This window comes from Syngnathus acus, chromosome 24 (genome assembly GCF_901709675.1).
Source record: "Syngnathus acus chromosome 24, fSynAcu1.2, whole genome shotgun sequence".
Taxonomy (NCBI): domain Eukaryota; kingdom Metazoa; phylum Chordata; class Actinopteri; order Syngnathiformes; family Syngnathidae; genus Syngnathus; species Syngnathus acus.
The window spans coordinates 16,194-32,795 of NC_051108.1; the positions used below are offsets into that span (position 1 = coordinate 16,194).

General features: G+C 54.2%; 1 protein-coding gene across 8 annotated transcripts; it reads right to left on the reverse strand.

The window, feature by feature from the left end:
- Window positions 1-937: 937 nt before the first annotated feature.
- On the reverse strand, window positions 938-16,540 carry adgrg6 (adhesion G protein-coupled receptor G6). 8 transcript variants are annotated; one of them, XM_037243935.1, is made up of 30 exons: window positions 15,281-16,540; window positions 14,343-14,416; window positions 12,170-12,517; window positions 11,957-12,099; window positions 11,589-11,868; window positions 11,155-11,328; window positions 9,818-9,883; window positions 9,550-9,612; window positions 7,861-9,201; window positions 7,454-7,542; window positions 7,209-7,261; window positions 7,101-7,124; window positions 6,865-7,016; window positions 6,505-6,616; window positions 6,100-6,188; window positions 5,948-6,012; window positions 5,756-5,892; window positions 5,430-5,595; window positions 5,198-5,329; window positions 4,993-5,100; window positions 4,856-4,901; window positions 4,671-4,777; window positions 4,225-4,352; window positions 3,585-3,853; window positions 3,163-3,265; window positions 2,647-2,797; window positions 2,426-2,558; window positions 2,194-2,295; window positions 1,793-1,936; window positions 938-1,282 (listed from the first exon to the last, which is right to left on the reverse strand). In XM_037243935.1, coding segments are annotated over exons 1-30 (4,932 nt in total). In that variant the 5' UTR covers window positions 15,283-16,540; the 3' UTR covers window positions 938-1,151. The 8 variants fall into 8 exon arrangements, 7 of the variants coding, with proteins under 7 accessions (XP_037099830.1, XP_037099829.1, XP_037099831.1 ...); XM_037243934.1 differs by having other exon boundaries at window positions 4,993-5,109; XM_037243936.1 differs by lacking the exon at window positions 9,550-9,612 and having other exon boundaries at window positions 4,993-5,109.
- Between the last annotated feature and the right edge of the window lie 62 nt (window positions 16,541-16,602).

Sequence of the window (16,602 nt, forward strand, 5' to 3'; positions counted from 1 at the left end):
CGCCTATTGACGTCATGTCCGCGTCACATGACCGCGACGTAATATTATCTAAAATGGTAAATTAGAGTTAAAGTTTTCTTTTTTAATCAACGCGATCATTTACAACCGTTGACCAGGGAGAATCGTCGAAATTCGTTCGACGTCCCCCCCGCAGCACTTTTCTTTCTCCCTTGTCTGTATGTATATACCTTAATATTACTTTTACTGTTATCTTATTAAGGATAGCTTATCTCAGGGTTTATTTAGACCAGAAAAGTCTTTTAGTCCGCTTATTTGGTCCGGACCAAAAGCGGAGTTGATTATGTTTGGTGCGGTTCCTTTTCAGACTGTACATTTTTCAACTTGTCTTTGTCCTGGTCTGTTATTTATCCATTTTTACATTTGCCAATTGTCTCTTGTATTCTTGCACGCTGCTGTGGCAAGTAAATTTCCCCGCTGTGGGATAAATAAAGTTCTATCATCATCGTCATACACATCCACGCTTGTGACGATCTGTATTCCCATTGGACCCCAATGACCAGGGCGGCACATAGCACAGGCCCGGAAGTGAAGGTAAACACTTTTTTTCCACCTGAAGAACTGGATCGACGAGTGCCCCGACCACTCGTTATTCTGACTCTTTTGTGGAAAAAAAACCCCAAAAAAAACCGGCTCTTCTTTTTGGATTGTTTAGCGGTTGGCCACCTAAAAGGTCATTACCGCCACATACTGTTCGTGGCCAAAAAAGGCAGCCACTACATATCAGAATTATTTTTCTATAGAATAAAACTACACCTCTGCATAACATATTTGCATTAACATGTAAAATCATAGAAAAATATATAGACCAACTTGCAGTTGTTGATTTCTCTCCCCTAATTGTCATCCCTGTCAGGGGCAAAGCTCGGTGGTGGCCAGGTGTGGCCTTGGACACTGTCTAAATGGAGACAACAGTTGAGTAAATCAAAATTGTCTTCTTTATTTCTATGCGGCAGCATCAAACAGAATGCTTTAGCATACTGCTTTAGCATAATGTTTTAGCGAGGCAGTAGCTGGACACTGCTGAAGAATTAGTTTGGCGCTCGCTCACGCCACGTCGCCGCTTCCAGTTTGCTGTAACATCATGGTACTCCGGTAGGGCGTGGTCGTCTGGACGGGGCTTGTGTGTGCTTTTAGAAGCCGTCGGAGCGCGCTGAGCAGTAACCTTTAACCTTGTCAATCATCTGGCCGACGGGAAGGACGGATGAAGACGACATGATGGGCTGCGCCTTTGAGGAAAAAGTCCCGGTCGGATTTTGCTTCTCTGCCGACACAAAGACGATGCAAACGGGTGAGCACAACTCCATAATCGGTTGGGGAGGTGTTGGAAATCTCACTCCGGCAGGCAGGTAGTCGTACTGTAGAAGCAGCATAGCGATTGGGCAGCCAGCCGTGGCATTAGCCAAGACGCAAATTACCGTCTTTGCAGATTTGGGGCGAGAAACTGTCGTCTACGATAAGTGTCGATTAAAAACAACTTTTGCAGCTCGCCTTCACAGAGAGAGGTAGGACTCAACGTGGATCAGAAACAACTTCACAATACATACTACATACTGTATTTGCTGTCCGTCCATTTGTACAATTTGTTCTCAAATGGTCACACATACACAGAACGTTGTTGTTTGATTCTAATTCACCAAACAGCTGATCATTCATTCCATTCGTTGGATGTCAATTCACTGGAATCTTATTCAGCAGTCCAAGACGGCCATGTTCATTGTAAATGCGTGTCTGCGCGAGAGCGACGGAGCGTGAGACAGCGAGAGAGACATACCTGAGTTGCTGAAAGGCGTCAGTGAGATTTTGGCTTTGGCGGTCCAGTGGGCAGTGCTGGAGCCAAAGGAGCCCGACGACAAGGACTGGGCAGCCTGCTCTGACGTTGCTTTCTTAGTGTTGTTTGTTGCCGTTTTGCTCCAGTCTGAAAAAACAGTGACGTCAAGTGAGCCCCGACACCCTCCCCGTCCGTCCATTGGTGACATGTTTTCCTATAAATGCAATGCACGCCTTTCCGTGACGCTGCTTGGAACGCAGGGAGGAAAAGATCCACGTCAAAGTCGCGGCGTATTATTACGTTTCCATCATTTTCCGTGTTTACAAAGGTTCCGGAAGACATTCCTCGCGGGACTTGACGACGGTGAAGGTGTGTATGATGACGACGGAGGCTTCGGAGGTTACCGGAGTTGTCCGAGAGTCTGAAGCGAGCGCAGCAAAGCGAGCGTCTCCACTGCTTCTGCACATTCTCTTTGAGGGCGCAGTGGAAAAAGAAGATGAAGAGTCCTGCGTGTGTATTCAGCACAAGAAGAAGAAGAAGCCGTGAGTCCCGCTTGTCATGCTGCAGTCATGTGACACCCCCCGGTTTGATTTTCTTCGAAGTCTCTACGGGACAGCCCGAGTGGAGTGTTGTCACCTTGCAACGAGTTGAAGATGGCAAAGAGGTAGACGAAGACTAGGCTGACCGGGCCCCAAGCAAAGAAGGCAAAGGCCCAGGTCATCCCCAGCAGGAAGGTCAGGCTGACCACGCTGCGAAGGTTGCGGACCACCTGAGAGCCGCACAATCGCCGTTACCACGGGAACGAGGCATCTGACAAGGAGGCGAGCGAGTCAGCGGCGGCGCGTCAGCTCCAGCACCTCCTGTCGCAGCGTGCGGTTTCCGCGCTTGCCGTTGCGCCCACAGATTTGCAGCATAACCACAATAAACATGGCCACGTTGAGCAGAAAGACTAGGCAGAAGTAGGCCACGCACGCCGTGTAGAACACCAGAGCACTCCGGATCCAGCAGCTGACGAGAGAACATCTGTCAAGGGACAGCCAGTGGCGCCTCGTGCATCCTCCCCATGCTTTCACAAGTTTGCCCATCTTGGGCTGTATTCTAACTCAGCGAATTCAGTCGCAAACTAATTGTACAAATGAATCAAGACTGCAGCAATTGATTTTCATTGCCTACCAGCAAACAATATCTTAGCCTTATCTCGATGTCTCGATTACATCCAAATTCCTTTCCGGTCCTCGAGAACCACTCTCCTGCCTGTTTTCCCGCCTCAGACGAGTCTAATAACCGTCCCGACCACTGGAATACGGGAAACATCTATAAAACGGGCAGGATAGGGTTTCTGGAGGACCGGACTCACGTCCATCCAAACTTACAACTGTGACGATCCATCGCCGCCAAAGTGTCCGCCGTACTCCTGGGGTCCGTACGAGCGCTTGTCCACGGCCAGGACCAATGCCACGAGCACGGCGGGAAGGCCTGTAAGCGCAAGAGAATGACGGCGCACGCCAGTGTTGCGGCTCTCGCTGGAGGGGTGAGGCTGACAGCCAACGCAATGCGAGGCCATATTGGAGCATTTAGTTCAGAGCTCTGAGAAGGAGTGCGCGGAAAACGTTGACTAGTGCACGCCAGCCCATAAGTCCATTTCCTACACGCCGGGTTGTGGCGTTCTCCTCTGACTCATTTCAAAAAACAGGCCACAATGTGAAATGAAGCTCAAAATTCAAGCGCGTGCGTGCCTGCCTGCGGCTGCTTATTAGGGCGACGGGCTAAATGGCACAGGCCAGAAGAGACTCACCCCAGCCCAGCAGGCAGAACTTGAGGATGTATCGATGCACGTAGGTGTTGAACACTTTGACCAGCGCAATGTACATGTGCACCGACTCCAGGCCCATCCACGTGAAGGATGTCAGCAGGAAGTAGTGAAGCAGCGCCGCAGCCGCCAGACACAGCGCCTCGCTCCGTTGCCACGACAGCCAGCCGTTGAGCAGGAAGCTCATGTTGAGGAGCAGTAGCGACGCGCTGAGATTCATCAGGATCTTGGAAGGGTAATCTCGACGCAACTTCCTGCACAAGACGGACGGGCGGGCATGCTCGAGTCCGGGACAATACAACAGCCTCGAATCAAACATGGCGGAGCGGCATTCGGCTGAAGGCCCGCCGAGTGAGAGCTCACGAGATTGCGCTTGCAAAGTCCCGGGGAGTCGCGTCAGCCTTTCCCTCTAAAGCGCAGGTATAAGGAGCTTGTTTGAGATGCCTAACGTGCCGCCAACTCGCGATACTCAGCCTGAGACCCAATTTAGACGCAGTACCTCCCGCCGCGCCACCATATGCCGAGCAGCGTTCGGGTCCGAAATAAGGGCAAGAAGCAGCGCCAGTTGTTTGAATGTGCGTGGCCGGCTTGGTGTGCTACGGGCAGGCGGGGCTCGGCAACTCACTGGAAGGCGGCGTAGGTGAGCAGTGTGGCGGCCGAGAAGACGGCTGACACGGCGCAGCCCATGAAGGTGATGAAGGTCAAGATGCGGTTGTTACGACGGTCGATGTGCGGAGACACTCCGGAAATGTCCTGAGACAAACAAAAAAACCACTTCACGAGTGGATTTCCACACAAACCAAACAACAGATGGCTGAGCCAGCCGTTATCAGAAGCGCAAAGTTTAGGAAAGGGGCTGTCAAAAACGGACTGACTCTCTCGGAAGCGCTAAGCTGAGGAAAGGGGCTCCGATTTTGAACGTCACAATCGGGTTCCTTCACAAAAACGCTTGCCGTCGCGTCACACTTCCCAAAGGGGAGACGTTTGCCACGGTGGCCCTCAGGCAAGCGCGGTACACAGACTTCAACTTCATTCAAACCGGGCAAAGCGTGAGCAGGGCGCAGAACTCACCATAAGGATCCCAAAGTGCGTCAGGTGGTCACACAGGCAAACGGTTTTGTTGACGCCCGATTCTGCAGACACACGGCAGCCGTCGCCATTCCAGCCTCCGGCGCCACCTAGCAAAAGCACACCGTGGTCGCACTTTCAATTCGTCTCTCCACCCAGTTTTCCTCCTCCTCCTCCTCATCACTGACCGTTCATGCTGAAGTCCCAGAAAACACAGACAGGGCTGAGGACGGTCTGGAAGGAGGAGAAGAGATGAGATGAGCGCTCAGTCGTTCGGTCGGTCGGTCGGTTGTTCGGGGGAAAGAAGAGAAAGAGGGCAGCTGACTTGAGGTGCCAGATGAGAGATGCGGATCTCCACGGGCTCCTTCAGCTTGCTGACGCTGCGGTTCACAATGCTGCTCGCCACCACGTAGCTGATCAGAGCGCGGCCGTCCTGCTCCGGCTGAGACAAAACGTGGTAGGCGTGACAATCAAGAGCTCCACGGCGCTCGCTTGACTTTTGCGCCCTCTCGTGAGGGTGGAAATGTGACCTGGAAGAGGCCGGTGGTGCCGAAGAACAGGAAATTGATGCGAGTCGGCGCCGACGACTCCACCCCTGACAGCAGCAAGGCCGGGAGCACCACTTGAGCCAGCGAGTCCATTTGCTCCGACTCAAAGTCAATCTGAAGGCGGCGGGGCCAAGCACAAAGCCAGGCAGGCTGTCAACGCCATCATAGTGGTGTGTGTGTGTGTGGGGGGGGGGGGGGGGGTGCTCGGTCTCACCTGAGGGTCGGTGGAGTTTGCGGGGATGAAGGCGCTGAAGGACGTCCCGTTGTAGGCGGACGCATTGAAAGCAGACACCCCCAAAGCTAGGCGCCTTGAGCCGATGCTCACGCTGGAGCCTTCGAACTGCAACTTGTCCAAAAGACGGTCCACCGCCTTCAAGGCCCTGACAACGAGTCAGTGTCAACACGCCTGCTCGGCACCGTCGCGGGCCCACTCGGGTCCGCGGCATGGCCGAGTACAGCGAGGTTCCGAGGTACGAGGCGAATGTCCTCCAGAATGCTGTGTGTCTGGACCCGGGGCAGCCTGCCGGGGTTGGAAGGTACCTGTCTGAGGCGGGTGCCAGTGCGCTGTGGGGACTGTTCATCACATTGGAGATGATGGTGACTACGGTGGAGGCCAAGCTGGTGTTGATGTTGGCCACGTCCACCAGCTCCTGCACTTTGCTCACCACTTTGGACACCTGCGCACACAAAGTCAGGCCCGGCTGGCCGGCGGCGGCGTGAAGGCAAGCTCACCTCTTCCCGGGACAGACGGTTGTCGGTGATGGCGGCGAGCTGCACGGCCACCTCGGCCGCGTTGTCTGGAATCGAGACCGGGCCGTTGATTAGGAACGCCGATGGGGGTGGGGAAACGGGGGCGGGGGGTGGGGGGGGGGGGGGGGTACTACCTGCCGAAACGCGGATGCCGTCGATGTCTGTGCAATTGCTGAAGTCGGCAGGTGACCAGAAAGACAAAAAGTTGTCAAAGTCGATCAAGCTGAGGAGAGAAGGAGAGACGGGCTAGCAAGAACCTCCACTTTCCACAGGTCGGCATGCAGACCGACCTGTCGTCGGGCAGACTTGTGTCCGAATAAAGTTGGGCGTGACATTGTGTTGGAAAGATGACATTGGGGCCATCATTTGTTTCTTGCTGGGCTTAAATTTGGAATGGCGCAGAGAGGTCAAAATAAATATTGTATGGGACTGACAGTAAAGACTTGTTGCTTTTGAACAGAGGTACATGTCCTTTTTATGTATGAGTGTTTTTTGGCTTTTGCCTGCCTGCCTGCCTGCCTGCATGCATTTGTTGTTACCAGCTGCGGGTGGCGCTCTGTTCCTTGTTGGGGAAGCAGGGCAGAAAGTGAGCTGCGCTGGGCCGGCTCTCGGGCCACCGGTAGTGAAGCGCCTCATCTTCGGGGCAGTTCTCTGGCAAGATGGGAAAAGGAACGACAGCAACGTTATGTTCCCGTCAGTCAGGACGATGGAAGGAAAAAATCATCATCACCACCACCACCACCAAGAACAACACAAAAACAACTCTGTCAGGATGCCACCCACTCTTAAAAAAAAAAAAAAAAAAGTTAGTCAGGTCAGTCAAGAAGAACCAGAACGAGATCGACGCATCAGGAAAGAACTCAAAGCCGTCAACCGCAGCGTGTTTGAGGGTGTCTTACCCAAGGGGCTGACACGAACGGAGTGCGTGTCAACCTCCAGACCGGCGCCGATGCGAGGCTCGCCACTGGAGATTCTGTCCCGGACCTCCGCCGGGACACGGGAGAGGTCGTGGGCGATGTCGCGGTGGCGCAGCAGCGCATGACACAGGAAGCTACGAGACAGCGACGGCTCAATGTGAACGCCGCACAACAACGTCGTGACCATGACCCTTAACCTGACGGGAAAGGGCTTTGACCTGGAGTGACCTTCGGGCCGGACGCTGCGTGCGAGGAGAAGAAAAGTCGGGGTTAGTGCGCTACGCACGCGCCATTGACATCTCGTCCTCCGCTAAGCTTCCACTCACCTGAGCGAGTCCACGGAGGCGGCGCGAGTCCAGTTGCTGAACGTCTCATTCAGCTGACGTGACAAATACACACGCTAACGTTAGCATCCACCAGACGTACGCATCGGCCCACATCTAATACTAGCATTAACAGTAGTGGGCGCCCCATTCGAAGAAAGCATCGGACTCCCCTTAGCATTAGCCGGCATTAGTGTAGGCCTAACATTAGACTCCACCGCAGGCGGGCGGCTCAACGGCGACTTTACCCAAGAGGCCACAGCTTCCTCCACGTCTGCTCCAGTCAGCGTTGAGCTCCCATCGTGCACCGCCAAAGCCAGCCTGTAGAATGAGGCCTCTGCGCACACAAAAGAATTTGTTGGACTTGACTGACATTTCACAACTCCACCAAGGTTGTTGGGTTGTTGCAAAACAGCTGCTGCTAAGTTTGCTTTGGGCCACCGCATGTCACACCAGCATCATTCTACAGCAGCTACACAAGCAGTCGAGAAGGAGACGAGAAGGAGCGGTACGACGTCGACGGTAGCGAAAAGATTCAGCCCATTCTGTTGAAAGACAGACAGCTGTCACACCACCCGAAAAGCGCCAACTAAAAAGGCCAAATCAATTCAAAGCTTGATTGGAAGGATTACAATAATTGGTCATGAGGACCTACTGTCCCTCGTCCAGTCACGGCCGTGCTTGCATGGAAACGCCCCCCACAGGCTCGCAGCAGTGTTGTTGTGGGGACGTCGCGCGGGGATGGGGCTCGGCAGCGGGAGGGCGGACGAGACGGCGCTCGGAGGCGTGACCGATGCGAGGGCGGGAACGCTCGCCGAGGGCGGGCGTAGTGCGGGGGGCGGGCTGAACGCAGGAGTATGAAGAGGAGGAGTCAAAGGTGGAAGAGGCGGTGCCAAAGACCCAGGGGTCAAGAGAGGGAGGGGAGAATTCCTGGCAGTAAGGGGCGTGGTTACATGATAAAGAGGAGTCAAATGAGGAAGAGGAGGGCTTTGATGCCAAAGAGGAGGAAGTAGAGAAGGTTTGGGGAGGATGGCCAAACCACGTCGGTAGGAGGCGGAGTCAATGCGAAAGGCTGTCGTCCTTGCCGGCCCCGCCTCCTGCATCTCCGGAAGTGCCTTTGACAAATGGGAAAGTGACCGGCCAGCACCCGAGGAAGCGGTGGCTCGCCGCGGCACAAGCGCAGCCTCCCTGCCGGTCGCAGGAAGAGGAAGCGAAGGCTCTCGGCCCGTCAGCCGATCGATCAGCTCTCTCGGCGCTCTTTCCGATTCAATGGCTGGAGGAGTTCCGAAGGTCCCGCTCGGCGGATGCGGGGAAGGACCGTGGATGCCGGCCCGTATTTGGCCGGGGCGGTCAGGGCGACGGGAGGGCGGAGTTAAGATGTACGGAGCAGTCAAAGGAGCCAATGAGCTTCTGGGCGGCGAGTTGTGGAGAAAAAAAGGCAGCGAATGCGCCAGGGCAAAAGCGTCATCGGCGCGCGTGCGATCGGTCCTGCTTGAAAACCTCTGGACGGTTGAAGCTCCGTCCCGTCGGCTGAGGGCTCCGCTTTCTGTTCCAGCGACGGCGTTAGCTCGGGACACGGGAGGCTTAGCGATGATGGCCGTGGCCCGCTGCTCAGGCTGGGCTCTCGTAGCGGCGGCAGGCAAGCGACCGCTGCCCGGACGCTTCCTGAGCGGCGTGGAGACCAATGCCAGGAAGGGCCGCCGCCCACCCGACAATCGTGGCGGGAAGGCAGGCAGCCCGGGGGGGGCTGGTGTGGAGGAGGTTGTGGCTTCTTTTTTGGGGGGAGCAGACATGTGCCGTGAGTGGGGTGATTCCTGAGGGGGTACTTTGGGGAATCCAGAAACACCAGCGTGCCTCTTCCGTCGGCGTCCCGGACCACCGGAACTCGTCTTTGCGGCCGGCGTGGAGACAAAGCGGGGCCGGGCGCTGCGCATCCAGGGGCCAGGCGATACTGACGCAACCCCATATTTTCCATACCTGTCCTGCTGCACATACACTGGTCACAGGAGGAAGAAGTCAACAAAAGCCATCAAAAACAGACTATCATTTGGTCACCACAAAGACTCTGCGTCAACATTGTGTCATTGAAGCAGAGTGGATGGAGGTCATCAAGCCATTCCCACGATCGGTCTTTTGGCGCCCGCACGTAGGCGAGTGACTTGCCAATCTTGCCCACATGAGCCCAGAATCAAAATTCCATTTACACGAGAAGAGAGAGGGAAAAGTTGTGAGGTAAGAGCAAAACAAAAAGATCATCAACAGCTGCTGGAAAAGTAGTACAGAAGAGGTGAAAGGTGAGGACAGGGGGGTGGCGTGGCGCCGGGCGCGTGCATGCGTTACCTACCGTGAGTGTGTGTTGCATTAGTAGCATGGGTGGTGTTAGTGGAGCCAGCGGGAGAGGAAGCGGCTGCGGGAATGTCGCAAGGGAAGAGACAAGACAAGTGGGATGACCAACGTGGGCTGTTATTCAGCACGCACGCACGCACGCACGCACGCACGCACGCACGCACGCACGGCATCCAGTGCACCGCAGGACAAGGGTGAAAGCGAGCGCCCTCCCCAGGGTGGCTGCACGGCGCTCACGCTGCTGGCATCCGCTTCTTTTTTCTTACCTGGACATCCCGGGCGCGAGGAGTCGCATTTGCCGTGGACGGAGCCGCCGCTGGGCAGGGACACGCCTAAGCGGAAAAAGAAGGACAAGGTAGTCGTCGCGTGCTCAAAAAGGGCAACGTGGCAGTCGGCGAGTTTACAAAGGGGCGCTTGCTGTTGTCAGCTTTGCCCTTTGCTTGCTTGAGCCGGCTCAACTTGTTTTGACTAAGGCAGGGGTGGGCAATTCCGGTCCTCGAGGGCCGCTGTCCTGCATGTTTTATAGGTCTCCCTTCTGCAACACACCTGATTCAAATGATCAGGATTGTTATCCAGCTTCTGCAGACCTTGCTAATTATCTGACCATTTGAATCCGGTGTGTTGCAACAGGGTGACATACAAAACATGCAGGGCACTGGCCGGCCCTCGACGACCGCAATTGCCCACCCCTGGACTTTCGACAAGTGAAATGGGCCAAGGCAATTGAAATGTAATTGGATTTTTTTTCCTTCATTTTTGATCATTTAACAAACATGAAATAAACACACCTTTTGGCATGACATGACAAAGACATTTCTTTCTTCATCTTTTTAAGACCACACAGACGCGTTACATGTTGGCGTGCGCGTCCGCACGTCCGCACACAAGCGGCACATCGTCTGGTGAGAATTCAAGGGAGCAGCTGGACTCCATTAGCTTAGCGGCCCAGCGGAATGTTCAAGACATTTTCCTCGCTGCTTCCATTTGGAGGCGGAAGCCGCCATGAGGAAACAAACAAGGCAACTCGTGAAAAAAAACACTCAGCCGGGGGGAAATAAGCAAGCAAGCAAGCAAGCAAGCAAGCAAGCAGAGGAGCAAACAAACAGGCGCTCAAAGAAACAAACCAAAGAGGGGGTCAAGGAAACGAAGGAATAAGCAAGGAGGCGTTCCTGGAAAGCAAATGGCAAACAAATATACAGAGAAGACAACAACGAGAAAGCGCACATGGAAGCAAACAAAGAAGACAAGGAACCGAAGGACGGAACAAAGAAGCGAGCGGAGCCGAGAGGAATGCGCTCCTGATTTTCCATGCTGCTTTTACTCGGACAGCAAAGTGACTTCATTGCTGCGCCGTGTCGCCAGAGCAGGACGGACAAGAGAGAAACTGTCGGGGAGAGAAGCCAGAGAAACTAGCGGGAAGCAAAAAAAAACAAAAAAAAAACGACAAGCGAGCGACACACCCGCTAAATCGGAGTGAAACGACAAAAGCAACTCTGGCGAGAGTGAAACAAATGCAAGAATGGAGAGACACCAAAGAAAAACAAGGAAGTCAAGAGAGAAACCACTGCGGGGACAAACGAGCGAGACAAGAGATAGGACTCACTGCAGCTTAGGGCGCCGTCCGTCCGGGCCAGGCCAGGGGGCACGTCCCAGAAGCTGTTGTCCCAGTCGATGACGTTTCCGGCCGCGTGGCAAGTGAGCGCGTTGAGCTGCTGCACCGTCATGGCATAGTCCCAAAGGCGAACGTTGTACACGCTGCCCCGAAAGCTGCTCGGCCCTGAGTCACACAACGGCTCACGTTAGTCCTCTTGTTGGGGGGGCTACACGGAACACGGTCCAGCCTGGAATTCCAAGTTGTAGAGCTGCTTAAAGGCCGGCCGGGGCCAGCCGGCCGGCTCGGTTCGGCTCCTGACTCGCCTTTGCTCTTTTGACCGTTCTCCCCCTCCCGTACAGTTAGTCTGGTTTCGGCCTCTAACACTTGCGTCAAAGGGGTGGGTCCGATTCGGTGAACACCTGTGCGAGAGAAAACAGTCTCACCTCCCAGGCGAAAGGTGCCGCCGCCCGAAACGGAGCGCCCGGCGGAGTCGGAGCAGGTCTTGGCCCAGTGGTTGCCGTCATAGTAGACGCCTACGCGACCGCTGGACGAGGCCCACAGCACACACAAGCCCGCCATGGAGGAGGTCCAGTCGGCCGCCGTCGCGATGGAGTCCAGCGAGCACGTCACGCCCTCCAGCACCATTTCCACGCGGCCTTGGTGCGCTCCCAGCGCCAGCGCCGTCTCGCCGTCGGCGTCGCTGTACGTGAAGATCCACTCCACCTGCGTGCCACGCCGTCAGGACAGTCCGAGTGCCACGTCTGCGCCTTTGTTGCCGATCCGCAAAGGTGGGATTTGCCGTGGCACGTACCTGCTGCGGAGGCCCGCTTCGCTCCATCTCCAAGCACAGAGTCAGGTGATGCAGCGTCGGCACGTCAACGGAAGGTGACACTCGGGCCCCCGGCACATTGCCGCCGGCGACGCTGATCTTCTGATTTCTCAATGCCACGGCGACTACCCAAGGGGAGAGGAAACAAGTGAGGATGCAAAGAGAGGCTCCTCCCGAGCTGCCGTGGCGGCCTACCGTGTCTGAAGCTGATCCTGAAGCCTCTTTTCTGAATGCTGAAGTCAGAAGTGAAATCCAGGTCCATGACGCTCCCGCTGGAGTTGAGAACCAGGCCGGCGGCCGTCAGACCGCAGAACTTGACCTTGCCGTTGCCCGTGGCGACAGTGAGCCGGTCGTAGATACATCCCGGCGCCTCCTCCAGCTCAAAGTCCTCGAACGAGATCTGCACGACGAAGCCCGGCGGCGCTCGCAGACTCCACTGGCAACTCTGGGAGTTGCCGTACTTGCTCGGATAACACGGGGACGTCAGCCGGCCCTCGGACTCCGTCGACACAGATCCGCACTTGGACCACTCGCACCCGATAGCTGTATTGGGGGGGGACAGGCAAGTTGCATTCCAAAAACAACACACGTGAAAAAGACCAGAAGTTAAAATGGGCAGCACTATAAAACTAAAATACTCAATTAGACTAGAACATCATAAGACCAGAGACAAGAAAACCAGAAAGAGAGGACTATAAGCGACGACAGAAGAAGTAGAGTAGAAAACAAGCCGCAAGAAAACTGGAGTTGGGCCTCGCACACTTGCAGACGCTCCCATGCACTGTAAAAATAAAAAAGAAAGCTTCTTGCGCGTGCACACACGCACAGACATGCAAATAAGTGTGATTGGAAACAAATCAGGGCTGTTTGTGGGCATGTGTGCGTGCCATTCGTTACACGTGCTTATGCTGACAATGACGAACAATTAGCGGCGCGCGTGCGTGCATGCGTGCGCGTCACGAGTGTCCTCGTCTAAATGCTAATGCGGTCGGTACAGGCTAAGCTCGCGCGTGTGTACGTTAAGACACTTCTTATAATTGATCCTGTTATGAAAGGCATGTTTAAACAAACATTTGAATTACTTTGCTGCTAGCAACGCTCACTTCTGGGTGACGCAAGGAGTCCGAGAGGCTAATCCTAATCGTAATTATGCATTGGCGCCTTTCTATACAAACAGACACTCAAAGCGCTCCCAGCAGGCAGATTATTGACACCACTTGGCGCGCCGGTGGTGTGGAACTACGATGGCTACCGGCCGGACTTCCGTCAACCTACCAGGGGCAGCCGGGGCGAGGAGACTCACCTTACGCGTACCTACGTAAGGTGAGTCGCCCTCAGCTCGTCACGCGCTTGGACGGCCTCAGAAGGGTCATGTGGCCGTCGCAACGAGCATCACTATCCTCCTCGATTCTTACGGAGAGGCGAGGGTGGAGCGCCGCGGGATTAGTGAGCGTCAGCAAACAGCTGCAAGGAGGAAGGCTTGCTTGCTTGCTTTGCTTGCTTGCTTGCAAGCAAGCGTGCGTTCAGAGTGACATCACCATATTGTGCATGGTCACAAAAATACAAAATAGCAATTTGCAGCAGGGGCTGGGATAAATGCTCCCAACATAACGTGTGTTATTGCATGCGTGCCTTTGCGTGTTGGGTAATGTCACCTCATGTTGTCAGAGGCACTGTCTCAAAAATGAAACTTGCAACTCTAACGCAGTAGGCGGGTCTTAACACTCCCTAGGAGTGTGAGGAGAGCGATTGTGCGTGCGTGAATGTGGCCAATGTTCTTTCCACCCAACACACACACATACAAAATGCGCAGCGCGTGTGTGTGTGTGTGTGTGTGTGTGTGTGTGTGTGTGTGTGTGTGTGTGTGTGTGTGTGTGCGCGCGCACTTCTGGGAACTTTACGAGTGTACTTGGCCAGAGGCTGCTGGAGGGGTATGGAAAATATATTACAGACACGCACGCGCGCGCAGGGAGTAGATTTGTGTTCAAGTTTATTCTTCGAGCTCGTCTGGGCGGATTAGCGACGATGTACGACGCCCAAAAAAACTTTCATACACTGGCTATCATTTAAAGTTCAACAAAATTTGTACACGCAAGCGTGATACATGTGTTGATGACCTATCACTTGGCGATTACGTGCGTGACGAGTCGTGGTGTCAAAGGCAATCTGGCAATGGGCCTAGAAAAACTTTGGGAGCGACGATCGAGGTTGTTAGGTCGGCGTAACGGTTTTGGGTTCGAAGCTCATTCGGAATCATTTCGTGCCCGGGGCTTGTGTCGACAGGTGCGAATGCACGCTTGTCGAGAAGTTAGTTGGTCCCTGTGTGCCCCTACATGTTATCGGGCGTTTGTCCATACGAGCGTCTTACCGTACGCATGAAGCCCCGCCCACATCAGGATGACCGCGGGCCTCCCAGCCCCGCCCACTCGGCAGCGCGCCACCCTGAGGAGAGACGCAGGGACGTTATTGTGCGTGCTTGTTGAATATTCATGAGGCTCATTAGAATAACAAACTAGCCGCCCGTGTTTGATGAATATTCCCGAGTGGAATATGTCAAGCGGTGGTGACCTTCAAACAAGAGAAATCTTTGTCCGCCCACGACCCGCCCCAGAAAGACGCGATTGACAGCCGCCGCTCGCAGTTGCCTATTCGACACCGACATCGGCATGTACACACTGTGCCTGTACTGGAAATCAGCCAAATCCCCCAAAAAAGCATTTTTAGGCGCGAGCTCATTCGATGAGGCCACGCCCCTCACGCTCGGCTCAAATCTTGAACAAAAAAACAACGGCAATTAAATGTAACCCCGGTTAAATGTTTAATTATAACATGCAGGTCTCACCCCTCCACGCACGCACGCACGCGCGCACACACACACGCGCACACACACACGCGCACACACACGGACACGCGCACACGCACACACACTTAAAAAAAAAAAAAAGTCAGGCAACTTTTATTGGACGGCGAGAAGTTGTGATCAGACACTCTTGTTCTTTCAGCTTTTCAAATAAATCACTAAATCATTTGCGTGTCATTCTCAGAGTCCAAACAGTTGTGCGACTGTATTCGGAGTTACTCTCCGCCACTTCCAAAAAGTATAGTACACGCCAAAACAATAAAGAATGCTCGCCAATGAAATGAAGTTTTGTTAAAAAGTCCACACACATATTTGTTCAAATCAAGCGTTGAGTAACCAAGAGGAACTTACATGTGTCTAATGCTAGCCAATGAAATGAACTTTAGTTGAAAAGTCAACACAGATCTTTGTTCAAATAAAGCGTTGAGTAACCAAGAGAAACTTACATGTCTAGTGCCGCTTCCTGTCCTGCCACATTTCACCTCCAAAACACAGCGTGGTCCTCCTCCTCCTCACTTTTCTTCTAAAACTTTCTGTCGGACTCTTCAGTCCAAATGCACATGCATGCGTGCGCGCGCGCACAGACACACAGAGAGACACACACACACACACACACACACACACACATACACACACAGCCAGGCTGTGAAGATGGGGGAAAAAGCGGGGAGGGGGCCGAGCAAGGGGAGGGATACCAAGGCGCCTCTGGCTGTAGGGTGCGTTTGATTCGCTGGCCTCGACCACCCGACTGCGAGTGAGCAGAGCACCAATTAGTCCCGTTCGACCACAGTCTGCACACAAAGTGGCTCAAATCGGTTCTAGACAGCCTTTCTCGACAGCTTGAGCCGTTATCCAAACAGACGTTCCGCGTTATCAGAGGCCTCTCGTAGTACCAAGGTAAAAGTCCGAAGGCGCCTACAAGTAAATGTTCCGAGACACTTAGAATCGAAAGGAACGCGGAGAAGATACACCGCCATCGTCCAGCAAAGCATTGACGTCTAGATGTGAGAGAAAAAAAAAAAAAAAAAGCAGGCGAGCGCAGAGAGGAGATTTTCTAGCTACTACCGGCTGTGTGGAACATGTCGCAACACTCTGGGCCGGGCGGGGTGGCAAACCCGTCTTGCGGAGAACTCAAAAACACTCGAAACCTGCCAACAATTTAGGGCAGGGGTGGGCAATTCCGGTCCTCGAGGGCCGGCCGGTGCCCTGCATGTTTTGTATGTCACCCTGTTGCAGCACACCGGATTCAAATGGTCAGATAATTAGCAAGGTCTGCAGAAGCTGGATAACAATCCTGATCATTTGAATCAGGTGTGTTGCAGCAGGGAGACCTATAAAACATGCAGGACACCGGCCTTCGAAGACCGGAATTGCCCACCCCTGATTTAGGGCAAGGTGGAACCTTTGGAGCAGAATTGCAAAAGGTCATTTGCAGTGGCCACTGAAAGCCAAGCACGGTGGGGGCCATCGCGCCTTTTTCCATGTACAAACAAACAAATGGCCGACGACAAACGCAAACCGCTCAAGTGGATTTATTTGGAACATCTGCAAAGGGAAGGAAACAAATCACGCCGGCAAGTCGTTAGCTTGTAAGAGGGAGAAGAAGTGTGGCCAGTGCGGTTGCTAACGTCACGCTCGGGTGTTGACAAACAAGAGCGGCGCGCGCGCGCGGCGCCCCCTGCGGGCAGGAAGCTCCACGTGCCGGCCGGCGGTCGCCTCCTCAGCACGTTCCGTAATAGGGATGGAGACTTAGAGCGGGCGCACACAG